Source organism: Cavia porcellus, unplaced genomic scaffold (assembly GCF_034190915.1).
Source record: "Cavia porcellus strain 051 isolate PalLab524CR breed Dunkin Hartley unplaced genomic scaffold, mCavPor4.1 scaffold_10, whole genome shotgun sequence".
Classification (NCBI taxonomy): Eukaryota; Metazoa; Chordata; class Mammalia; order Rodentia; family Caviidae; genus Cavia; species Cavia porcellus.
In genome coordinates, this window is record NW_026947493.1 from 37840271 (window position 1) to 37867227 (window position 26957).

General features: G+C 39.1%; 1 protein-coding gene across 3 annotated transcripts in view; it reads right to left on the minus strand.

The window, feature by feature from the left end:
* Dennd6a (DENN domain containing 6A) overlaps positions 1-26957 on the minus strand; it is a 77554-nt gene that overhangs the window by 48967 nt on the left and 1630 nt on the right. For 2 of the 3 annotated variants that reach the window (XM_063257334.1, XM_063257333.1), the window contains exons 2-3: positions 10279-10317; positions 10133-10175 (exon numbers count right to left, since the gene is read on the minus strand). In XM_063257334.1, coding sequence (XP_063113404.1) covers positions 10133-10175; positions 10279-10317 — 82 coding nt within the window. Of the gene's footprint in view, positions 1-10132; positions 10176-10278; positions 10324-26957 lie in introns of those variants that run through there. The other variant, XM_063257336.1, reaches the window with a different exon arrangement.

Genomic DNA, 26957 nt, shown 5'->3' on the forward strand with positions numbered 1-26957 from the left:
TGGGCATGGTGGTATATGCTTGTAATCCTAGAACTCACCTGGCTGAGGCAAAAGGATCTCAGAGAGTCTAAAGCAAACCTGGACTACATAAAAAAATTCAAGGATACCCTATACTACATAAGACCCTGCCTCAAAAACAAACATACAAACAAACATTAACATTCTAATAAATACGAAATGTACTCAATATTTGTATTATTACTATACACATAATCACCAAATGACACTTTAGAAAGGAAACAGAAACAATATGCTGAAAAAATTTTAAAACAGCCTAGCACATATACCTAAATGCAACTATAGTCACTAATATTTCTTTGGTGGTAGAAAACAAAAAGGCTAAAAGCTAAGTTGATTCAGTTTCTTCACTTGTTCAAGCAAATAGTTTAAAAAATAAGGCAAGCACATAAAATGTGAGATAATGGGAAATACATACATATACACACACACATGTATATACATATACACACATACCCTTATAGCTCAATTTTCCTATTTTGGGTTTGTTTGTTTGTTTGTTTGTGAGATAGTCTCACTGTGTGGCCCAAGGCTGGCTTTAAACCCATGGAGTTCCCTTTGCCTTAGCCTCTGAAATGCTAGGATTACAGGCATACACTACCACCTGACCCTGAATTTTCCTCTAGACATTGAAATCTTTTTTAAAAAGACAAAAAAAAAAAAAAAAAAAAAAAGAAAGAAAGAAAGAAAAAGTACACACTAATTTCTCTGACACTCTTAGCAAGAAAAAAGGATCAAAAACCTAAAACTCTAAAATTCCTACAAAAAAAAATCAGGAAAAACTTTAATTGGATTGGCAACTGTTTTTCTCTCTCTCTCTCTTTCTCTCTCTCTCTCTTTCTCTCTCTCTCTCTCTCTCCCTCCTTCCCTCCCTCCCTCTCCCTCTCTCTCTCTCCCTCCTCCCTCCCTCTCTGCCTCTCTCTCTCCCTGCCTCCCTCTTTCTCTCTGTCTCTGTCTCTGTGTGTGTGTCTCTCTCTCTTTCTTTCTCTCTGTGTCTCTGTCTCTGAGACAGTCTCAGTAAGTACCTTAGGCTGGCCATGTAGTCCAGGCTGGTTTTGAACTCATGGCAATTCTCCTGCCTTGGCCTCTATAGGGCTGAGATTACATGCATGCACTACCACAATTAGCACGGCAACTATTTCTTGAGCATGAGCTCATACACACAGGCAACAAAAGTAAAAACAGACAAATGGGACATCAAACTTAGAAATGTTTACACAACATAGCAAGCAACCAACACAGTGAAAAGGCAAAACATAAAATAGGAGAAAATATTTGCAAATCGTGAATCTGAAAAGTAGTTAATATCCAGAATACAAAAATAACTCCAACTCTGTAACAACAACTACAACTCAAACAATCTAATGCAAAAATAGAGAAAGGACCTGAATAGATATTTCTTCAAAGAAAAATAAATGACCAACAGGCATACAAAAAGATGCTCAATATTACTATTCATTTGGGAAATGCAAATCAAAACTACAATAAAGGTATCACTTCATACCTATCAGGATGATCATTATTAAAAGAAGACAAGAAATGGACAAACGTTGAAGATATAAAGAAACTAACTCCTGTGTACTTCTCAGAACATAAAATGCTCTATTGTATTAGAATATAAAGTACTACATATGAGTATATATGCAAAAGAATTGAAAATAAGGTCTTTAGGGGCTGGGGATTTAGCTCAGCGGCATAAGCACCTGCCTTGCAAGCAGGCGGTCGTGAGTTCGATCCCTGGTACCGATAAAAAGTTAAAAAAAAAACAAGGTCTTTAAGAGATACTTCATACCCATTTTCCTTGTAGTATTACTCGTAATGTAGAATGTAGAATCAATTACCGGTTGAGAAATAAAGAAAATATGGTACATACAAGCATTGGAATATTATCCAGCCTTTTTAAAAAAGATATTAAACTAAGTAATACATGATTTCAATTATTTGAGGCATCTAAAGCTAGCTAAACTCTCAGAAAGTAGAATGGTGATTGCAGAGAGCTGGAAGGAGAAAGGAGACGTTCTTGTTAAAGAATAGAGAATTTTAGTTTTTCCAGATGAAAAAGTTCTAGAGAGTTATTGCACAACAATACGTATATAGTTTATACTACTCTACTGCACACTTGAAAATGGTTAGATGATCAATACTATGTTTTGCTTTTAATTTTGCAGTACTTGGAGCTGAACCAAAGGCCTTTTCACTGAGTGATGTCTCATATCCACCACCTTTTTTTATTGTTTTTTGGTTTTTGGTTTTTGAAACAGGATTTCATTATGTAATTTAGGCTGGCCTCAAACTCAGTTATCTTCCTAACTCGGCCTGCCTCAGCCTTCCAAATTCTGGGCTTACAGATGTGCACCACCACACCCAGCTCATATCCTTTTTTATTTAGAAACAAGATCTAACTAAGTAACCAAAGCTGGGTTTAAACTTTCAGTCCTCCTGCCTCGGTCATCCTGAATGCTGGGATTATAGGTAAGAGCCTCTACTCCTGTTTTATTTGTGGTTTGATGGTAATAAAGGTAATGATGATATCACTTAAACTCACTTTCCTTATCAACAAAAGCTGGCAGTACTAATAGATGATCTCTAAAGTCACATTCTGCAGTAACAAAGATTGTAATAGAAAATTTCATGACTGACCTATGACTATACTTAATTCCAAGCATCTTATCTAATATATTCACTAAGAAAACAAAAGACCAAAAGGATGTAAAAGGAAGAACAACACTACTTTCTGATTATTCATTTAAAAACTGAAAAATTTCAAAAAACAAAACAAAACAAGCCAGGCATGGTAGTGCATGCTTGTAATCCCAGCACTCAGGAAGCTAAGGTAGCTTAGCTGCTAAATCTTACCTTGTTCAAAGCCAGCCTGGGCTACATAGTGAGTTCAAGACCAACCTAAAATATACAGTGAGACCCCTATCTCAAAAACTACCACCCCAAAACCAAAAATTTAGGTAAATGGGCTTTTTCTTTCATAAACAGATGTAATCATTAACGTACATAAATTTTAAATGACAGCTCTCCAAAGAAAGGACAAATTAGTCCAAATTCTTAGTCAATACTTTTTTTTTTTTAGTACCAAACTGCATGCTTGCCAGGCAAGTGCTTATGCCGCTGAGCTAAATCCCCAGACCTTGATCAATACTTTTAAGAAGACAGTGGCTGGGGATTTTTTTTTTTTTTTTTTTATCGGTACTGGGGATCAAACTCATGACTGCTTGCTTGAAGGCAGGTGCTTATGCCACTGAGCTAAACCTCCAGCCCCGCTAGACCTCCAGCCCCAGTGGCTGGGGATTTAGCTCCGCGGCATAAGCACCTGAGTTTGAGTCCCGGTACCAAAAAAAAAAAAAAAAAAAGAGAGGATAAATACTTCCTTTTTTTTTTTAAATTTAAAAGGAAAAAGAGAAAAAAACAAAACAAAACAAAGCGGTGTAAGGGTACAAGTAATACAGAACTACAAAAAAAAAAAAACAGTAAGAAATCACCAGTTTATAGATTACACATTATCATCTTAGAGACAGTTGCTCAAGTCACAGTATCAAAGCATACAAAGTGGACATTCAAACAGTGAGACTGCAAAGTTGTGTTCAATGATGCAACCAAAAACATTAATATGGTCAGTATTTAACACCACTAAACACACTTGCAGTTGTATCCTTTAGAGCACTTTTTTCCCTCTCTTTTTTACAACAAAATTTACACATTTTGGGTTTTACTCCTTAGTTCTTATTACTTTTGTTTTTTGGAAGAGAATAAAGTCAAATATGGCAAAACAAAGCTGTCAGTCAAAACCAAGGATAGACATAGTACATGATGTAAAAACAGAGTACAAGGTTATCAACAATGGTTACCATAATGCCTCTTGCTTCCTAAAAAGAATTGTCTATCTCATTAGGTATTATAAAGTTGAACAAAACAGTTGAGAACAAGACCAATAAAACTTAAACATTGTAAACATTACAGGACTTCCAAAGGAGATAATAGTCAAACCACATTGGGCATCTTAGTGAATCTTATTGCCTTCAAAGTAGTTGCCTATACCCTCAAACTTGATACTATCATACAGAACGGAACAGAGTCTATTCAGTCAAAACAAGATAGTGGGAGTATTACAGGACTTCAAATGTTAGGAAATCAAAAAAAGTTACTATAATATATCCTGTTAATTTTTAAAATTTTTTTCCCTTAATTAAAAAAACCATAAAAAATAACTAAATAATTTTTTTAATGAATAAGGAAGAGATTGAGATAAAAGAGGACTAACAACATAACAATACAGGTCGGAGCATGACTGTTTCAGCAACCTAGTGCTTCACCACCAAATAACCCGACTTAATAGTAGTTACCATAGTGCCTTTTTCCTTGAAATATTTGAATAAAACTTCATATACTATAGCTTCAAATATTTCCATATCAAGAAGCCCAGAATAAAGCCATTCCAATTAATAAGTGAAAACTTTATAAGGCTTCAAGGCCACATAATGGGGAATCATGATTACCACATACTTTTATATATTTGAATCATTACTTACATTAGGGAAACTATTCGGTATTCATATATGCGAGATTGATTTACTTCACTTATGAGTATGGTCTCAAGCTGTGCCCATTTATTGATAAATATCTCAATGTGATCCTTCTTTATAGCTGAGTAATATTCCATTGTATAGAAATACCACAACTCTTTTATCCATTCCTCAGTTGATGGACACATGGGTTGTTTCCAAGATCTGGCGATTACAAATTGTGCTGCTATAAACATAGGTGCACATATATCACTGTGGTATGATGCTTTCAGTTCTTCTGGGAATATGCCTAGAGGTGGAATAGCTGGAACAAATGGGACTTCCAATCCCACCTTTTTGAAAAATCTCCAGACTGACCTCCACAAAGGTTGTACCAGTCTACACTCCCACCAACAGTGTAGGAGAGTTCCTTTATCCCCACAGCCTCTCCAGCATTTGTTGGGCTGGGGCCGGAGACTCAGCTCAGCAGCATAAGCACCTGCTTGGCAAGCACAAGGTCCTGAGTTCAATTCCAATACCAAAAAAAAAAAAAAAAGTAGTTGGTGTAAGGAAACAGTAAATTAGCTCTATAAGACTCCACAGCTTTAGTTTAGTTTAGTTTTGTTTTGTTTTTGAGACAGAATCTCACTGTGTAGTTCAGACTGGCCTTGAACTCACTATGTATCCCAGGTCAGCTTCAAACTCATGATGATCCTCTTGCCTCAGCCTCCCAAGTGCTGGGATTATGGGTATATATCAACGAGCTGGACCATAAAATGTTTCCCCAGTAACTACATACATTTCTACAGTAAAAATTCTATACATTCCCAAGTCAAAAGTATTAAAACTATTTTGTCACTATTTCAGAGTGATTTTCTTTCCAATAATTTAATGAGCAACAATAGTTATTGAGCACTTGGGGCTGGGGATTTAGCTCAGCGGAATAAGCGCCTGCCTTGCAAGCAGGCAGTTGTGAGTTCGATCCCCGGTACCGATAAAAAAGGAAAAAGACCACAAGAAAAAAAAAAAAAAGTTATTGAGCGCTTACTATAGTGCCATGGCTGTTCTAAATGCTTTAGATATACTAACTCATTTGGCCTTTATGCTTCTCACACAGGTCCCATTTCTATGCCTGTTTATAAGAAGGGAAAAGCATAGAAAGGCTACATAAAATCAACCAAAGAAACAAATCTGTTAAATGGAAGAGCAAGAATTTAAACTCAAGAAGTCTGACCTGAATACTGACACTCTACCCACTATATCAAATCAAAATAGACTTCAAAAATACTACTTTTCTCATTTCTATGAAATCTCTGAAGAACGGGCTCTGGTGGCCCACACTTATAACTCCTGCACCCAGGAGGCTGGGACAGAAGGACCACCTCAAGTTCAAGGCTAAACTGAACTACAAAGCAAGACCCTGTCTGAAAAAAAAATCTCTGAAATATGAAAATTCATAGAGACCAAACAGCAGATAAAGGCCTACCAAGGACAGGGTGAAAAGAATGGGGGTAGCGGGAAGAAAATGGAGCACAGTTTCTTTTGGGGTGACAAAAATCTTCTAAAACTGACTGTGGTTGCACAAATCCGTGAATATAACAAAAATCATTGGGTTGTATGGGGCTGAGGGTGCAGTTTAGTAGCAGTGAAATGCTTGCCTGGCCTGAGCCCAGCACCACAAAAGGAGGAAGGCAGCTGTGGTAGTGTACAGCTGTTATCCCAGCACTCAGAAGGCTACTGCAAGGAGATCAAGACAGCCTGGCCTATTACACCGAGTTCAAGCCAGACTGAGTTACATATTGAGACCCTGTCTCAAAATAAAACCCAACAATGAAAAAGAACCCACTGAATTATACACTTTTATTGAATTTCATATGAACTGTACACCAAAGTTCTTTTTCTACGTCGTTTTTTTTGTACCAGGAATTGAACTCAGGATCTCGTGCTTGCCAGGCAGGCACTATGCTTGCTGCTGAGCTATATCCCTACCCCCAAAGTTATTTCTTTGATGTCAATTTTTTACTCATAATTGAATTCTCTTTTTTTTTTTTTCATTCCAAAAACTAAAACTATTTAGAAAAAGTGCCCTCAAATGAAGACTTATTGAATTTACTAGTTGCTGTGCCATCTGCTCATTAAAGAAACCAGTCCTTTCAGTCATGGATCCTCCTTTACAAACTAGGACTACAGGGCTGGGAATTTAGCTCAGCAGCATCAGTGCCTGCCTTGCAAGCCCATAAATTCAATCCCTGGTACAAACACACACACACACACACACACACACACACACACACACACACACGGACCACAAAGTAAAGAAAATTTTCTTATACAAAAAATATCAAAGATTTGATTGGCTTAGTTTGTTTTGAAGCTGGGTCTCACTTTGTAGGACAGATTGGCCATGAATTCATTTTGTAGTCCAAAATACCTATATTCTCAGCACTCCGGGAAGCTAAGGCAAGAGGATGACAAGTTTGAGCCTAGCCTGATCAACTTAAAAAGACGGAGTTTCAAAAAAGGGAAAGCAGGGAGCCTAGGACACAGTTCAGTGTAAAAGTTCTGAGCACAATCCCAGTATAGGGGGAAAAAACCCACAAGCAAAACAAAAAATTGGCTCCTCAATACAGTCTAAAGTGCTGTTTTACTTTTTCCTAGATATACAATGGAAATAAAATATTCATTTATGACTCCTTCCTAAAGTATATTCTACTATCTAAATTTCCTTTCACAACAATAAAAGCTGTAATTTTATTTGGGGAAAAATTAAATCTATTTCAAAGTTGGCACAGTTTTCAACTTTCATTTAAAAGACACATAAGAGAAACAAACTAGATTATCACAGCCGGGATGCATGATCTCAAAAACATACAAAACACAGTCTCTTACTGCCTAGATTAATATTAATGCTCTTCTGTTAAGATGGCAAGATGCCTACTTGAAAATTTGTTGTCAATTTTACTTGTAAGTACCAATCTTACACTGGGTAAAATGAAATCACCCTTAATTTCATGTCCAGTTTATTAAACATGCATTTAAAAATCTGTATGCCATTCATATATCTAAAATATTGAGAAAATTTTTATTTGCATTTTAGTTAAAATGATATGTGAACAGACTAACTTAAGACAAGATGTTTATTTTTCTATTTATATTTGAGACAGGGTCTTGCTATGCAGTTCAGGTTGGTTTTGAAACTGCTACATAGGGGCTGGGGATTTAGCTCAGCGGCATAATCACCTGCCTTGCAAGCAGGCGGTCGCAAGTTCGATCCCTGGTACCAATAAAAATGAAATGAAAAAAAAATAAAATAAAATAAAATAAAAAAGAAACTGCTACATAGCCCAGGATGCCCTTGAACTCTTGGTAATCCTCCTGCCTCAGCCAAGGTACTGGGACTACAGGCATGCACCACCATGCTCAACTAAAACTAGGTATTTTTAAAAACTATGCAAACATCATAGAATTCATTTCTTAAGCCTTGACATGTGGATAGACAGATTTTTTTCCTCTATTCTCTTAGGATTTGTGTATTAAATCAACCAAAGACAGGTTAACAACAAAAAGATTTCACAAGCACATGAAAGCATCACAAACACAAAGTAAAAATCATAAAAGAAAGTGAGATTTGTGAACTTGTATATCATTTTAACAAAGGTTTCTATAGCAGAGAAATGACTACACAGGGGAGGAAGATTTGGGGCTCAAGGGGCAATCAATTATGTCAAGCAAGCGCAAGGTCTTGAGTTCAATCCCTGGTACCAAAAATACCCCCAAAAAACCTAATGGAATTGATAAAGATTATCTTAGTAAGATCTATGTTTTGTTTTGTTTGTCTTTTTGAGTCAGAGTATCTTCATGAAGTTAAGGCTGGCCTTGAGCCCTCTTTGTAACCCAGGCTGGTCTCAGACTCACAAGGATCTTCTTGCCTTCAGCCTTGTGAGAGCTGGAATTACAGGCATGTGCAATCAAGGCTGGTTTAGTAAAATCTGTTTATGCAGACACAAGTCATGGCCACCTCCACGAAGAGCCTTTTATGATGATTCTGAAAACTCCTCTTCCTAGTATGGCAAAGGGGTTAGGCCACGAAACACCTTCATAAAGAGAAATTCATGCCTTGCGTTCAGACATATGGGGTGAAGGGAGAGAGCATTTTACACCTGTTGCTTCTCTATCATGTTCAGCTCAAAATAATCTTTATGGCAAAAAAGCATATTTGGGAGGAAATGAGCATTTTCTGATCCCTCTCATGCTCATGTAAAAATATATAGAGAGAAGTGTGCAATGCAACCCACCAGGATACCAATCACAGAAAAAAATTCATCCTGCAATCCACACAACTCAGATTACCTTAAGTTCCAGAAAATCAATCCAAGACTCACTACATTGAAAACTGTATGCATACATTTCATAAAGAAAATGTGCACTGAAATGAGCACAAATCCTAGAAGACCTCTCTATCATTATTTCACTAATACACAAAAAAGCCAGGTATGGTGGGTGGCACATAGCTGACACTCTCGGCAACTGAGGCAGAAGGACTGAAAATGTGGGCCCAGCCAGGGCCATGTGGCAATTTAGCCAGACACAGTATTTCATAACGGAAAACACAAAAAAGTGCTGGAGAGCTTAGTGCACAGGGCCTAGGTTCAACCCCCAGTCCTAACCAAAAGAGAAAACAGAGACAAAAAACACTAAAAACGTCTATTAACTACAAGTCAGAAGAAAAGACCTACTGAACTCTAGCAAAGGCAAATAATTTGCAAAGATAACAATGTTCTTTCACATATTTCACCAAGGCTGATTTCCAACTATAATATAAGGAAAACTCTGGAAGCATTTATACAGAAAGGAGAAAGATACAGAGAAAAATGTTTTTAATGTCAATGTTTCAAATCAGATTAACCGAACTAAATTAACAATATTGAGAAGTAAAAACAAAAGGAAAAGGAAAAGGAAATGGAAATCGGGTTCTGTGTGTGGCCTGAGAGGCTGACTGCTCTGGTCACTGTACACTAAAAAGCTGCTTTGAAAGTAAAAACACAAGAGAGGACTTGGAAGATATCAGCAATTAGGACCACACAGAGTCCGAAAGAGACCAGGAAAAATCAAACGTAAGAAGTAAATACCTACATAGTGTTTTTCACACATCAAGCACTATTCCAACTACTTACAGAATACAGTAACCCATACAAACTACTCTAACTGATAGCCATGTTTCATAACTAATGCAATCTCTTCTTATTTTTTCTTAACTCACTGCTTTTATAGAATTCCTGGAAAGCTCCTGAATTCTAAACTGAAAGTAAATTACACACTTTAAGTCCCCAAACATTTCAAAGTTGTAATTTTCAATCTCTTTGCTATTTTAACAGTTTATTGCTCCTTGATATCTCATTACATCATAAATTATCTTCAAGAGCTGAACCATCTAAAATCAACAGTAACCCAAGTAGACCTCATTTAACTGGGAATTAAAATCACTACCTTGTTGGGCTGAAATTCAGTTTGTATTCTGTTATTTCAATTAATTTTTGTATATTGAGTATAATCAGTGTTCTCGGTGTAAAATTCAATACAAATACCACAAGAAAAGTAATTACCTGAATTTGAATCTGGAAAAGACAAATAGCAAATATTGGTTTTCTGAAAAAGAAAACAAAAGCTATATATGCTGACATATATACACACACCAATAAAAAAAATAGGAATATAATAATAGAGTATATAGAACAGTATTTTTACTTACTTCTTTATCAGTAAGCTTGGAATGTTGAGGATAAATTACCTGAAAGAAGAGAGTTAAATTTTGTTAGACATGAACATTAGCAGGCTACAACGTTTTACTTGGCTACAGGCAAAGGACTTCAAGAAACATTACACAGCAACATTCACTGGAAGCTCTAGCAATTTGGGAGGCTGAGAAGGAAGGACTGTTTGAGCTTAGGAGTTTAAGGCCTGCTTGGGAAACAGAACAAGACCTCATTTAAAAAAGCAAACACACACACAATCACAAACTTAAGCAGTAAAATGAGAAGGTAGAACAACTGAGTAAAATTTACGTTAGGTTAAAAACATTTTTGAGTCAAAATTATCTCTAAGATTGGTAACATCACAAATTATCAAGAAAACTTTACCATCTGAACAACTAATAACTCAAAGTTTAACTTTTTAAAACCTATAATCTAAAGAAAACTATACTTCTGGCTATCTACGTCAGAAATAATTGAGCCAGGTGTGGTGGCTCACACCTGTAATCCCAGCACTCGGGAGGCTGAGGCAGGAGGACATTGCGAGTTCGAGACCAGCGTGGGCTACAAAGTGAGCTCAAGGCCAACCTGAACTGCATAGCAAGACCCTGTCTCAAAAAAAAAAAAAGACAAAAAAAGAAAGAATTTTCTGCCAGGTGTGGTGGCACACAGCTGCAACCCTAGGTCTGGGAGGCTGCAGCAAGAGGATCAAAAGTTTGAACCAGACTGAGCAATTTAGCAACATAGCAAAACCCTGTATAGATAAATAACCGCAAATAAATGAAAGGCTGAGGCCACACCTTAGTGTGAAAGCCCTAGGTTTAATCACAGTGAAAGAGGTGGGGGGGGGGGAGAGAGAGAGAGAGAGAGACTGAGACTTTCACTTGATTCCAGGAGCCAATACACATCACCAATTACTTTTTTTTTTTTTTTTTTTGAGACAGGGTCTCACTACGCAGTTCAGGCTGGCCTTGGGCTCACTTTATAGCCCAGGCTGGTCTCGAACTTGCAAAGATTCTATTGCCTCAGCTACCCAAGTGCTTGGATTACAGGAGACCAATTACTTAAGCTTAAATTTGGGCCAGGCATGGTGACACATTCCTGTAATCCCAGCACTCAGGAAACTGAGGCAGAAGGATCACTGTGAGTTTCCAGGCTGGTCTGGCCTATAAAAGTGAGTTCAACACCAGTCTGAACTGCAGAGTGAAACCCTGCCTCAAACACACACACACACACACACACACACACACACACACACACTCACAAACACACACAAAGGATAAACTGGGACATTTCTAGGTAAATAGATGTACCTTGAGACCATATTATTAACTGAAATAAACTAGGCACACATGTGTAAATATAGCATTGTTTCTCTGATATGAGAAATCAAAAAAGTGATATTGTGAAATAGGAGGGAAATGTTAAAATAAGAAGGGAACTAGGGAGCGGGAGGGAAAGGAAGGAAGGCAGGGAAAGAAGAAGGGAAAAATGGAAACAAAGCTTTTGTAAATAAGGGGGAAAGATGCGTTGAAGGGAAAGGGAAAAAAAGAATCAAGTTATATCATGTACAGGTACAAATTTCCTATGATGAATGTGGTCATTATGTATACCTAAAGTTTACCAATAAACCTAATTATGTGCAAAAATAATTGTACTTTTGGAAATCTCAAGGATTATCTTTAACCATAAATCCTACCCAATTCCTTTAAATAATCATGATGCACTCCCCTATACAGGTTATTTAGTACTTTGGTAAAATTACTAAAATTTAGTACTTGCAGTGACCACACCATCTTCCAAAGGGCAAATTCTTGCCCTTTGTCCCCTGTAAAGAAGCAGTGCTGAGGCATAGCAGCGACTGCCAGAACAAACACTGGTCAACATGCGACCCAGAAGCTTCCATCACATACCACTACGTCTGACCGGCCTGAGCTTAGCAGATAAGCAACGCATTTATCAACATGACAAGAAGTAGGTACTCAGTACTTCTGACTAGTTGACTAGCCTTATATAGAAGGATTTTCCCGGCACTGACAAGACTGGCTTCTACCCCATGGCACCACTACCAAAGACCAGTGGTTTTCAAAAAGGATAGTGGGGTATGGTGTTAAGGGCTGAGAGTCCGGCCCACAATACACACAATCCTGTATTCCAGAAAACTCTCTGCTGCTCTTATTTAACTCTTAATGTCTAGAGCATTCAGATACTAATAGCCAGAGCAGAGATGTGTGCCAGTGGTCCCAATCACTAAGTATGCACAGGTAGCTTGAACTCAACCATTTGGGACAGGCTGAGCAACTACAGCAAGACCCATAGTCTCTTACAAAAGAAAAAGGACAGTGGAACCCTAACCCTAACCTCTAATCCCATTTACTAAGGAAACTGAGGCACAAAAACGACAATTCAAATCTAAACTGGGCAACTTTGGTAAAACTGCTCAAAATAAAAAAGGTTGAGGTTCTAGAGCAGTGGTAGGGAGCTTGCCTGGCAAACAGAGGCCACAAGTTTGATGTGTAGGAGTGACAATCTAACAGGATCTGCTGGTTTGGAAGTTCAAGTGTGTCCACTAGAAGTTCGTCAGCAGGAAGCTGGGTCCTCAGCGTGGAGGTATTCAGGTGACGGAACCTTTAAAAGTGGGGTCCCACAGTGAGTTCACGGTCATGCTAAACTGCACAGTGAGTCTCAAAAAGACCAAAAAAAAAAAAAAAGTGAGGACCTCATGGCAGATAATCAGGTGTGAGGGCACCTGAGGAAGGACTAATGATGGTCTCCAGGAGTGGATCGATCAGTTCCTAGAAGGGGCTGCTGATGTAATTCTGCGACAGAATGTTTGCCTCGAATGCACAAGGCCCTGGTTTTGATCCCCACCACCACAAAAAGTAAAAGAACAGCCTGGCCCCTCTGTGGTTTCGTGCTTCCTAACTCACACTGAGACCTCTCATTTGTGTTCCCACCACAATGCCCTGTTGTCGTGCAGCCACAAAGGCCTTACAAGAATTGAGCGAGTGTTAGTGCCAGCTTCTTGAACTTCCAAAATTGAGTTTATAAACCTCTTTACTACCATGGTATCAGTTATTTTGTTATCTCAACAGAAAAAAGACTACATAATTCTCTGTGCATGACAGGTGCTAAACGTATTAAATGACCTACTCAAATATTCTCAGTCCTCCTATTATAATAAGTACCAAAAATATTTAATGATGCCACCTTCAAAACTGATGTTGTAGGGGCTGGGGATTTAGCTCAGCGGCATAAGTGCCTGCCTTGCAAGCAGGCAGTCATGAGTTTGATCCCTGGTACCGATAAAAACGAAAAAGACCAAAAAAACAAACAAACAAACAAACAAAAAAACTGATCCTGTATTACTTATAAAGATCTCTGTAATTAGGCACTAATTTATTAAATAAGTAATATTATACACTTAAATAAACTAGACCAAAGGGTAATCATTTCATTATTTTCAGAAACAGTAATTATAATAGTTTCTATTTATCAAGTGCTTCTCTTGTGATAACACATTGCACTACATCCAGCAATCAAGCCTCACAAATACACTGAGAAAGGGGAATTAACATCATCTCACTTCAGCATTCACCTGTGATTATGAGGTGTTACAATACCTAAACTCAGAAAATTCAACATATCACTGACATGGGTCACACTGGTCTGCGTTAAGACAACAGTTTTCTCCAAACAGAAGAAAACGTCTTGTGTGCATTTTGTAGAATATTTAAGAATTCTGTCATTTAAGGAGACTTTAACAATGCTAGAAGTATTTTATACACAATTCACAAAACAGATTTAGTACTATTACAGGTCTCAAAACAGCTTTAGTACTATTACAGGTCCATTAGCTAAAATGCTTGGGAGCACAAGTATTTCAGATTTTGGGCTTTTTCAAATTTTGCAGTATTTGCACTGACTTTACTAGTTAAACACACCACCTCCAAAATCAAAATTCAAAATGCTCTGAAAACCAAACCTTTACAATTTAAAAATATTCTAGTTTATGAAAAATAAACTTTTAAAGTTTCAGATTTTGGAACATTTTGGATTTTGTATTTTTGGGTTAGGGATGTTCAACACATAAGGTGAAAGACTTTGTGGATAAAAGCAAGCTGTCATTGTCAAATTAGAAGTTCAAGTTACCACTTGCATTTTACACATCTAATTTGCTTTAATTTTCTCTAAGTAATAAATAAAAGTGAAAAACAAATTCCCCAGGATAGCACAGTACAGTGGAGGAAAAAAATCATGCTTTAGTGGCAAAAGAAGTGGGTTCAAATCTTGGCTTATTAAGTGTGTAATTTGTAAAACACTAGTAGCTTGTTTTATTCTTGGAAGTTTCAGATTTCTAAAATTTTGAAGTTTAAAAACTCAGAAATACCCACATCACATCTCAACCAGGGAGATTTCAATCTTTAGGAACAGTCTACTAGATAGCATGGCATGTTTTATAATGTGAATTTCAGTTAACAGAAGGCAAAAAAAAAGTTCTTAAAAGAAAAAAGTGTGTAATTTGTGGCAAGTTATCTCTAAATTTCAGCTTCTTTATTTAAAAAGGCTTCCGTCATACCTGCCTGCAAATCCCAGCACTCTTTTTTTTTGGGGGGGGGCTTTTTTGTTTTTTTACCGGTACCAGGGATCAAACTCACGACTGCCTGCTTTTGAGGCAGGTGCTTATGCCGCTGAGCTAAATCCCCAGCCCCAATCCCAGCACTCTTGAGGCAGAGACAGATGGATAAAAAGTGAGATAAAACGAAGTTGACACCCTTAGTTTTTGTAATACCCATTTGTTTTCCAGTTCTCTTATTAAGAAACTACTAATAGCACCATAAATGAATGATATAGTAATGAAAAAAAAAACAGTAATATGGAATTATCAGAAAGCAATCAAACATTAATGGCCAGTCAGAAGTAGATCCACTAGCCTACCTCCCATCTGTCAACTAATCAAAATATCTCAAGTCAGTTGTCAAACTTTCTACCTCCAGACTTCTGTACCCTCTTAAGATATTTTTTTCAGGGGCTGGGGGTTTAGCTCAGCGGCATAAGCACCTGCCTTGCAAGCAGGCGGTCATGAGTTCGATCCCCGGTACCAATAAAAATGAAAAAGACAAAAAAAAAAAAAAGGTATTTTTTTCACTCCTAAGGTTTTTTGAGGTCCCCAGAAGCTTTTTTTTTTTATGCAGGTTGTAGCTATCAACATTCACCATACTAGAAACAAAAAGCGTTTACTTAGCACTCAGGAGGTTGAGGCAAGGAGATCCTTGAGAGTTGAAGGCCAGCTTGTAATACATAGACAGCCCTGTCTCAAAAAACTTAAAAAAATAATTTCAAAATGTTAACTTACCCTAAAAAATATCAATCTATTACTTGCTAACATAAATATTCTATTTTATGCAAATAATTACATATTTACCAATCAAAAAAAACCTTTTTTTGGGGTGCCAGCAATCAAACTCAGGACTTCGCACTTGCACCACTGAGCTACATCCCTAATCCTAAACTCTAGAACCTTTGGGAGAAAATGGTATTGCCCTATATCCTTGTAAATTTCTCCAATATATGGTTTAATAGACACTGCTGGATTATCCTATCTGCTTTTGTGTGCATCTTATAACATTGCAGCACATTGTTTTGGTCCAAGTACCTGAAGAAAGGCACCCTTAAACAGGTGGAGAGGATGCTATAGATCTCCTGAAACAGCCTTGAGGAACTTCAGAAGTTCTCAGATGAATATTTGAAAATACTTGTTGGGAGCCGCAGCCCCGAGCCCGGTCGCCTCACTTGGCGGACGTGAGGCCTGTAGTAAAGAGTAAAGCCTGAGGTAGATTACCCCTCCCATCGAGCACGTTAGTTTCCTGCTTACCGCGTAAGCAACCCGCTCAACAATATAGTCTGCCTGGCAACTGATGATGTTAGCCAATCAGCTTGCCTTGCTTACTTTAACATGATTGGACACTGTATCCGTATATATACTGGTGCCACCCCTGGGGGAGAAGAAGAAGCCCGGAAGTAGAAGCCCAAAAGGAGCCGCGGGGAGCGGACCAAAGGAGGCTTCGGCTGGGAGCGATCCCAGGGCAGGCTGTACGGAGAAGGAAAATAAAAGAAAAGGTTGTCCACTGCCAGACTTTGTCGTGTGTTCTTCCTAGACATGCTTATGGGGGAAGGCCAACACGCTGATAATCAGACTCAGTTCCCTGGTGCAGTTTATGAGCAGATCAATACCATTGGGCTTCGCGCCTGGAAGCAGGTGAGTGGTGCCGGAACGGCATCCTTGTGCCTTTCTAAAATAGTCCAGGGCACAACAGAGCCATTCGTTGATTTTGTGGCTCGGATGCAAGATGCCGCCGATAAGATCTGACCCATTAACATTGTCTCCGATTCTAGGTATATGGTCAATGCTATGCAAGTGCTTGAGACTGCCGGTTTAATTAGATCCACTTCCACAGTGGCTGGGCTGTTCCTGTCTATCCAGACATTGCTTCAGAACAGACACCATAAGGTCTTCACCACCCACATAAGAGCACATACATCCCTGCCAGGGCCTATGGCACAGGGGAATGCGGCTGCTGACACTGCCACTCGCCCGTTATGGATTTTCACCTTACTAACACCAATCGAGCGAGCCCGTGCCTTCCATGATAAGTTTCATGTCAATGCCAGGACACTAGCAAACCATTTCCATGTTTCCAGAGCAGATGCACGAGATATCGTGCGACTATGTGGCTCCTGTGCCACATACAAACCTGCCATACCGATGGGAGTAAACCCTCGAGGTTTGATCCCTGGTGATGTTTGGCAGATGGACATCACACATATACAGGAGTTTGGGACTCTTAAATATGTTCATGTTTCCACAGACACCTGTTCTCACGTCATATTTGCAACAGCAGAAACAGGTGAAAAAGTGTCTAATGTGATCAATCATTGCCTGGCGGCTTGGGCCGCATGGGGCAAACCAAAAATATTAAAAACTGATAATGGACCAGCCTATATAGGCAAAGCCTTCAATGAGTTCTGCAAAATGATGGAGGTTCAATTAAAACATGGTATCCCATACAATCCCCAAGGTCAAGGAATCATTGAGAGGGCTCATAGAAGCCTCAAAGAAATTTTACAAAAACAAAAAGGGGGAGTAGGCCAAGGCCTGGCCCCAAAGGCACGATTATCCATGGCACTATTCACACACAATTTTTTAAATTTAAATAATGATAATTGCTCCCCAGCTGTGGAGCACTGCAACCCTTCCCCCAACCATAAAGGGTGGGTGAAGTGGAAAGATGTCCTGACAGGACAATGGATGGGCCCGGATCCAGTGGTCAGCTGGAACCGAGGCGCGGTTTGTGTTTTTCTGCAGGAATCGGGACGAGAACCACTGTGGGTACCGGAGAGACTGACACGGGCGACAAAGCCCTCGACTGAAGATCAGACCTGCCCTACCGGAGATCCATCACAGACCAACCAACAAGATGAATAGAAATAGCGGTAGCCCGAAATGGACAAGAAGATCCTCAGGCATATGCATGGCTCGCTCGCCTAGCCTACGACCGAGTCTAGGGACGGTGAGCTTCCCACACTCCTCCTCTAAAAAATTATGATATAGCTGGGTAGGAGAGTCAATGACGGGTAAGAGCGTACTCCCCCGGTGCGACTCAACCTAAGCCAGGCCCTACCCCATCCTGCACGTAAGCCGCTGGACTGTTAGATGCTGCCCAGGTCTAAATTTCTCTCCGAGGGGATTTCTTTACGGAGAGGAAATGAGTGCAAGCTTGTGTGCATCCAGGTTCCGTCCAGTTTGTGCCTGGCCCTAGAAAAAGGACGAGGGCCTCAGGGCCTTGGCAGACCATGGCATGGCCAACCAGGGTCTAAGCCAAGGACCTACGGTGGGCCTACACATAGGGCATAAGCCTCTGCACCCAGTCCAGGAAGGGCTACGATGCGCACATTCATAAAAAATAAAAAAGGGGGAGATGTTGGGAGCCGCAGCCCCGAGCCCGGTCGCCTCACTTGGCGGACGTGAGGCCTGTAGTAAAGAGTAAAGCCTGAGGTAGATTACCCCTCCCATCGAGCACGTTAGTTTCCTGCTTACCGCGTAAGCAACCCGCTCAACAATATAGTCTGCCTGGCAACTGATGATGTTAGCCAATCAGCTTGCCTTGCTTACTTTAACATGATTGGACACTGTATCCGTATATATACTGGTGCCACCCCTGGGGGAGAAGAAGAAGCCCGGAAGTAGAAGCCCAAAAGGAGCCGCGGGGAGCGGACCAAAGGAGGCTTCGGCTGGGAGCGATCCCAGGGCAGGCTGTACGGAGAAGGAAAATAAAAGAAAAGGTTGTCCACTGCCAGACTTTGTCGTGTGTCCTTCCTGCCGGCCGGGAGCGACATCGACAAATACTAAGTGCACAAGAAAAACAGGAAAAATATATTTAAAGAGATACATCAGAAATTCATCTCCTAAACATGCCTCCCTGTTGTAGTCAGGGGTTGTATACAGAGAACAACTAGGATTAGGACATGGAGTTTATAATATTTTTATAATGGTCACCGGGAGTTAACACAGGAAAATGCAAGAAGAGTCTATCTGCAACACCAAAGACATAGATTATTTAGTCAAGAGCCTAAACCCCACAGCAATTTCCCACATGAATCCAGATAAAAACCCAGAGCTCATGACAATGCCTCCACGAGTCCAACTGGAAGTCCAGAGCTCACAAGGACTCACGCCAGTCTCTTTTACGGATCCGTGCTGAGAAGACCCAAGGGTCAGCGGTGAAGCCACAAAGTCTATGCCAGCAGGATGAAGGAGCTGTGCTAGTGGGATGAGGGTTCTACGCTGGAGCCGAGAAGTCACACTCACAGCAAAGAGCGGGGCTATCCTGAAAGGCACCAAAGCTGTCCTCAGCGACACAGAGGCCCCGAGCTCCTCCGACGACAAGCACAGTCGGGTACAGGCCAGGAAGCAGTGTGACAAGTTCATCCTGGAGACCAAGCAGCATATGTCTTCCCTTCTGGAGCCAGGAAGCAATGCTCAATGTGAGGACCAAAGCTTCTCCAGGAGAACCAACAACTCAGACAGCAACTCGTAGGAGAACCCACAATGCCTCCTTAACGCCTCAACCCTTCAACACCCTTCTTTTCTACCTATTTATCCTGGCAACTTTCCTCAGGTGGAGCATCTTTGCTCAATGCCATGCCGATGTAATCCAGCTGGCATTAAGTTGACTACCAGTTCCCAATCCATAACACTCCCCATAAAAATCATTGGGAAGTTGGGCATGGTAGCACATTCCTGTAAACCCAGCATTTAAAAGCCTGAGGCAGGAGGACTGCCTCAAGTTCCAGGCCAGCCTGGGCTACATAAGGAATTCAAGGTCAGCTTTCATTACATAGTGAGACCCTGTCTCAAAAAATAAAACCTTGCATCTGATAGGCAGAATTCATTTGGGTCTTTGGTATAGCCACTGAACTAATATAAGTAGTTAATCAGTCTCATATGATCTGTAATCAAGCGTAAAGGTGTGAGAAAGGAAATGCCATTGTCTATGTTATTATCATCTCTTGATTACATACACAAATTGAAGATTTTTGCTATATATTTCTCCTCACTCCCAAAACTTAATGTTGTTTTGTAGTTGGAATTACTTAATTGCCCAATAAAAACCACTGTGGATGATTCCGTAGTTTAACTGCAGAGTACTGGTGGCATACACTAATGCCAAAGAAAGAGAGGTACACTTTGGCAGATAGCCTGAAGTGAGCCTAGGCATTAGAGCTAGTGAGACAAAGTCCCTGAGACAAATTTAGGGAAAAGATTAGGATAATTAGTGCACCAAAAGTAATGAGCCAGAAACATAAGTATGGTGTAAAAGATAATCAAGAGCAAGAATGATAAAATGCAAGCAAGCACAGGTCCATCACAGGAGAATACTGTGCTAAGTATCATAAATGTTTAAAAACTGCATATTACAAGCTGGGTTGAGGCTTCCCTGACAAAGTGACACTTAAACTGAATCAAGAAAATGAGTTAAGCAGGCAAGACTGAATGGGGGTAACACACACACTTAGAAAACAGAAAAGTATGTTCCAATGCCCAGTAATGATATTAAGTTAAGTACAATTCATTTAGAAAATGGAGAACTACTTGCACTCATCTGATTCTAGCATAAACTTTATATGGATGGTGGATACCCTTTAGAAAAGGCAAAGTGAGTGATCAGTATTGAAAGAGGACTCTCAGGGAAAAATTCCTGGAGGAGTGGTAATATTCTGATTTTTTCTTTTCTTCTTTCTTTCTTTCTCTCTCTCTCTCAAGAAAGGGTCTTACTATGTTGTTCAGACTGGCCTTGAGCTCACTAAATGCCCAGACTGGCCTCAAATTTGCAGCAATCCTCCTGTCTCAGCCTCCCAAGAACTGGAATTACAAGCATGCATTAGCACTCCCAGCAATATTGTTTCCTTTTTTATATATATACTTAGCAAATGTCTTTAATAGTTACCTCTACATTGGCCACAAAATATAAAATGTCTGGCAAGCACAAGTTAATGTCCCAAAACAATTTTAATACTGTTTCTTGATCTATATGGTATTTATATATGGGAATGTTTAGTTTATGAAAACTCACCAAGCTATGAACTTAGGATTTATGTACTTTTCTCTATGTAAGTTATTGTTCAATAGAAAAGTTTACTTATTTTAATAAGTAGAAAGACTCCCTAGCTACAGCATCAGGACAGACTGAGGTCTCATATTCTAGCTCACTGAAGATCTAAAATAAAATATGCTACCACAAACTTGATCAACTTAGACACTGAATGAACAGTGAAGCACTTCTCTAAAAAACGGGCAAAGTTTACATGCAATTGTCCATGTTTCATATTATTAGTTATAGTAAACACAAAAACCACAAACGGTTTGTGAAAATGCTAACTGGGTAGAAGGATGTCTCAGTGTTTCCACACTGAGATTCTGTAATTGTATAACAGAATTAGAGGCTGGTAAATTGAAAGCATAAAATCTGGGGGCCAAGAGGAGTTACTAAAGGTTTAACATCCAAATAATAGAACTATATCAAGCTATTTTGAAGTATTACTACCTTGCAAGGAAATTATAAAGCAACTGTTAGTACCCAGCATTCCTTCTATCCTAACGGTTACTTTTCCTGCTGGGTTGTACTAACTGTACAGAAGAAGGAATGATCAAGGCTCCATCTCCAGAACATACCTAATCTGGAATATGATAATCTCCCAATAAATATCTGCTGACTAGATGGATCAATGAGACACCAGGGTAACACCTACATCTCAGGTACAATAGTAAACTTGTTGAGGATCATATACCGAGGCCATGAGTCACCCAGCTTATGAGAGCAAACACACAAGCCAAAAAAAAACAGCCCTTCATTTAATGGCCTTTATCCTCCCCAGAAAAATACAAACCATGCTAAGACAAGGAAAACTGGTCTTCCATCCCCTTTCCCAGAACAAAAAGAAAAAAGAATGATGACTACGCTGGTCTCCATCTTATTAGAGGATAAGAGGGAAGCAATACTGATTCAAAGAAGCCCAAAAGCGAAAGAGAAAGGAGATTTACTTCCTCTCTCTCTGTGTGTGTGTGTGTGTGTGTGTGTGTATTACTAGAGTTTGAATCCAGGGCATAACTGAGCTACTTCCCTAGCCCTTTTTATTTTTTATTTTCAGACAGGGTCTCACTAAATTGCTACACTGGTTAAGCTGGACTTTAACTTGTGACCCTCTGTGTCTCAGCCTCCCAAAGTGCAAATTGCTCTTTTGTCCATGGCATAAAAGTTCCTGCTTGTCAGACTACAGCTGTAACACTCCATCCATATACAAAGCTATTTTGTGATCCAAAAATATTAGGACTGGGGATTTAGCTTAACGGCACAAGCACCTGCCTGGCAAGTGCAAGGTTGTGAGTTTGATCCCGGGTACAGGAAAAAAAGAAAGCAAATCAGTGGACTGAGTAGAAAGCCAAGAATAGTTCCACATTAATTATTCAACGTAGCCATAAAAAAGAAAAACATATTGGGCATATGTTAAACAAAAGACATTAGTTTTACATGTATTACCTCCAAGGACAGATATTTTCTCATTCTATGGGTAAAGAAAATGAGAATCAGTTAAAGAAACTGGCCAATGATCAGAAAACGAGAAAATGTTCAAAACCCGAGTTTATACACCTTTCACTAGATTAAATTCTGTCCAAGAAGCTGGACAGCTGATACAATGGTATGTATTTTCTTGTAGGATCTGTAGTGGCAGCCATTCAGGCTGCCATCTCGAACTACAGAAATATCCACCTACTACCAGCATGAAGTGCTGTAAGTCCTTATGGACCTAAAGGCCCTCAAAGATACAGAGCTTCTCCAGTATGTACATATAACACAAAGTAACCTCTTTATACTGTGCAAGTAATAGTAATTAAATATTAAAGTTATATCGGTAAAAGTCTTTCATGATCTGGCGAGCTGTTCAAAGTTTGTTGTTTTTTGTTTTTTGAGACAGGGTTTCACTATGTAGTTCAGGCTAGCCTTGAACTGACTATGTAATCCAGGCTGGTCTGAAATTTGCAGCAATCCACATGTCTCAGCCTCCTTAATCCGAGATTATAGGCGCCACCATGGATATCTTATAGTACACATTTGGGTGACTGCAGTCCACTCCATGCTTTGAAAGTAGCCTCTCCTCTTACTGTAGAGGTGAGCCTAGGGGGCCACTACAGTTATTGATACCCTGACTCCAACTAACTGAACAAAAGGCCCTGACCTCTGCAGAACCAATCAAAATTCTGCTGTTTTCCTTAAGCTTCAGTCTGATTCCAGAAGTTTTCTTCTAGAGTAAAGTTTGGCTAAAAATTAGTACTACCATAATCCAAAAATAAGCATAATTTATAAGGAAAGAGAAATGAAGACTCCTGCAGAGGAAAATGGTCTCAGCACAGAGACTGGAATAGACACACAATGAGAAGCAGAGACAAAAGACCACACAGCTCCAGAGACAAAGACAAAAGCCTGGAATTTTCAAAATCCCAAGAGGTTCATGCTTGTTGCCTGCACTTGGGTTGCAATAGACTGCCTGCAATATTCACAATTTTCCTTTACTCAAAATTATTTGAGAAGATTTTGTTCCTAACAATCAAATTAACCCTTGATGGATATAAAATTATAAAGAGGGAAAATGCTAGCTGGAGGTTCTGGTGCATCTTTTAAAAAGTATTAACAAAAATGCCAAATATTAATAGAATTTATTTCTTGTTAGAACTAGGAGCAATTTTTTTCTAGCTTAAAATTTTCTTTTTCAGCCAAGTGTTCAACAAAGAGCATGTTATTCTTATGTAAGAAAAAGAAACTTGAATAAATAAGTCAATTCTGGATCCAGATAATCATTTCAAAGCTAAAGGTGATGGGGGATGTCAAACCTTGTTTTAGAGGACACTAGGGATTTTTGTGGTGATTCCAGAACCCTCAGGTAAGTAAAGGGGAGCACAACCCCTATAATCAGACTTTCTCAGTCTCTTGTACCTCGCAAGATCTTCCTTAATTCCCTTCTCCCTCACTTAGCATTGGAGCTTCCACAGAATTTTAACACACAGCAAACTACTCCCCCATCCCCCATCCAATCAGGTCTTCCCCATCCCCCATCCAATCAGGTCTTCAGCCAATTGTATCAGAGTGAAAACTTTCCCAATCCAGGCCTAGAGTTATTTTCTTCTACTGTTGAGAGCAAGAGTGAAGATTCATCCTCCTCAGTGATACAGCTTTTTGAAAAGGGCAACTTCCCCACCATTAAGAAGCAGAAGTTGTATGTAGGGAATATGAAATATGAATCAAACAAAAAACAAAAACAAAAAGTTGAGCACGATGGCACACATCTACAAGAGGCTGAGGCAGGAGGATCGCCACAACTTAAAGGCCAGCATGGCTACATAGTGAATTCAATGTCAGCCTGAAGTACATAATAAGACCTTGTCTCAAAAACAAACAAACAAAAAAACCTAAACAAAACGAACAACAATAACAAAAACATGCAAATAAAAGAGCAAAGCAACGTTTTTTTTGGTTCTGGGCTCCAGTCATTTTCTGAAGTGCTACTAAATTTGTGCTTGAGTACAATGAAATCCCTCTCTTTACATCAAGTTCCTCTTTTCTGCTGGAGCTAGCTTTTCTGTTTATTTTTGTCTTTTTGATACAGGGTGTCACTATGCAGTTCAGGCTGGCCTGGAACTCAAAACTACCCTCCTGAGTGCTGAGATTACATGCATGCACCATCACACACAGCTAGCTTTTCTACTTGAGAAGCAGAAAATTTCTGTTGTCTACAACCAAAAATATACACAGGCCCCATATCAATCTGACTAGCCATTAAGATTCCATATCGGATTTTTACTTACAAAGGACAAAAGTTTCTATATCAAAAAAAAGTACTGATTCTAATTCAATTTCATTTTCAGTGAGAAAATTAAAGCCCAACTTCACAAAGCAAAATCAGGGATTATCTTCACTGAAAAATGAACCTCTAAAAAATTCAGACACACTAAATAATTTGTTCAAAGTCACAAGGATACAAATCTATAAAGTCCAGCTCTAGACACTAGATTCTCAATCACAATTCTATGCTGCTTAGTAGGGATTTAAGAACAATTAAGTGGCATTATTTATGTATTTATAAATTTATAAGTACAGGCTTTCTGTCACGGCAGAACAGGCATTTCAGTCTCTCAAGCCTATGATTCAATAACTACTATTTTGTTTTCTTTTTTTTTTTTTTTTTTTTGAGACAGGGTCTTGCTGTGCAGCTCAAGCTGGCCTTGAGCTCACTTTGTAGCCTAGGCTGGTCTCGAACTTTCAATGATCCTCCTGCCTCAGCCTCCCAAGTGCTGGGATTACAGGTGTGAGCCACCACACAGGGCTATTTTGTTGTTTTTTAAACAGGGTCTCTTTTCTATGAAATTCAGGCTGGGCTCTAACACCCACCCAATGATCCCCCTGCTTCAGCCTCCCAACCAGTGGGATTACCAGCTCAATACCTATCCTTCTGATAAGACCTTCTGATAAGGTGGGCTCAAAAATAGTACTGTGCAAATTCAGTACCCTCTTGTTTTAAACTTCCCTTTCAGTCTCGTTGGTTGTACATTATAGGTTGTAGAGCTGGAGATACCATATGGCACTTCTCCAACACAAGTCTATAGTTCTAGTCACATTCCAGCCACTCTCCTAACCATTATCAACATGGATATAGCTGCAGTCCAAAAATGAAATATATTTTTCAACTATTTTGATATACTAGCTACTAGGGTTGGGGATTTAGCTCAGTGGCATAAGCACCTGCCTTGCAAGCAGGCGGTCGTGAGTTCAATCTAAGATATTAAAAAAAAAAAAGAGGATATACTGGCTACCAATTTGTATTTATTTTCATTTTTAAGCCCATATGTCTTATCAGAAAGATAGGTATTTAAAAAATTTAAAAATAAAAAAAAAAAATTAAAAAATTAAAATTAAAAAAAAAAAAAGATAGGTATTGAGCTGGTAATCCCAACTGGGGGGCTAAAGCCAGAGGATCATTGGGTGGGTGTTCAAGGCCAACCTAGATTTCATAGCAAGACTCTGTTTAAAAAACAACAACAAAATAGTAGTCATTGAATCATGAAGGCATCATGGCTGCTGGGTACCACAGCACATGCCTGTAAATCCGGCTACCCAGAAGACTGACAGGAAAGGATCCAAAGTTTGAGGCTACTCTGGAGAACATAGGAAGATCCTATCTCAAAGATTAATTTTAAAAGGAGGTATCTGATTCCATTTTTCATATGTCTCGATTTCTTTGGATCTTTTATTAGGAATTTCCTACACTCTGATTCAAAATTATTTTATCCCCATTTCATCATTCTATACTTTCCAAAAGTAATAATCCTTAATCTGAAAACAGTTAAAGGTCTATGGATAAACCCAAATTATTAAAACATACATATAATTTTGTTTTAGTGAGCTTTTTTCCAGTGAAGAGTTCATGGTATTCATTGTACTATTTTTTTCGTGGATTTAAAAAAAAGTCCAAGGCTGAGGATTTAGCTCAGTGGAGTAAGGGTCTGCATGGCAAGCCTGAGGTCCTGAGCTCAATCTCCGATACCAAAAAAAAAAAGGAAGCTAAATAAATAAGTAAATAAAACTTTAGCCTAAACACTGCTGCGGGTGGAAGGCCAATCTGGGCTACATAGTGAGTTCAGAACCAGCCTGAACCTACCATAGCAAGACCATGGCTCAAAAAACCAAAAAAAAAAAAAAAAACAAAGAAAGAAAGAAAGAAAAGTACGCTCTGTACAGTACTATACCTATATGAAATGTGGCACTTCAACTGTTAAATATTGTTTATTTGGTAAAAATAAATAAATATTAGTAAAGACTCCCAAATAATGTGAAAGTAAAAAGATCTCCTTTAGCTTTTTTGTGTGTGTGTGTCTTTTTCCCTTTTTATCGGTACCGGGGATCAAACTCAGGACTGCCTGCTTTACAAGGCAGGCGCTTATGCCGCTGAGCTAAATCCCCAGCCCCAATCTCCTTTAGCTTTTAAAATTGCAACCATGTACAACCCAATCCTATGCTTTCTAGTAAAGCTGTATTTTCTGAACATAAAACTTTAGGTTAACTTGTCA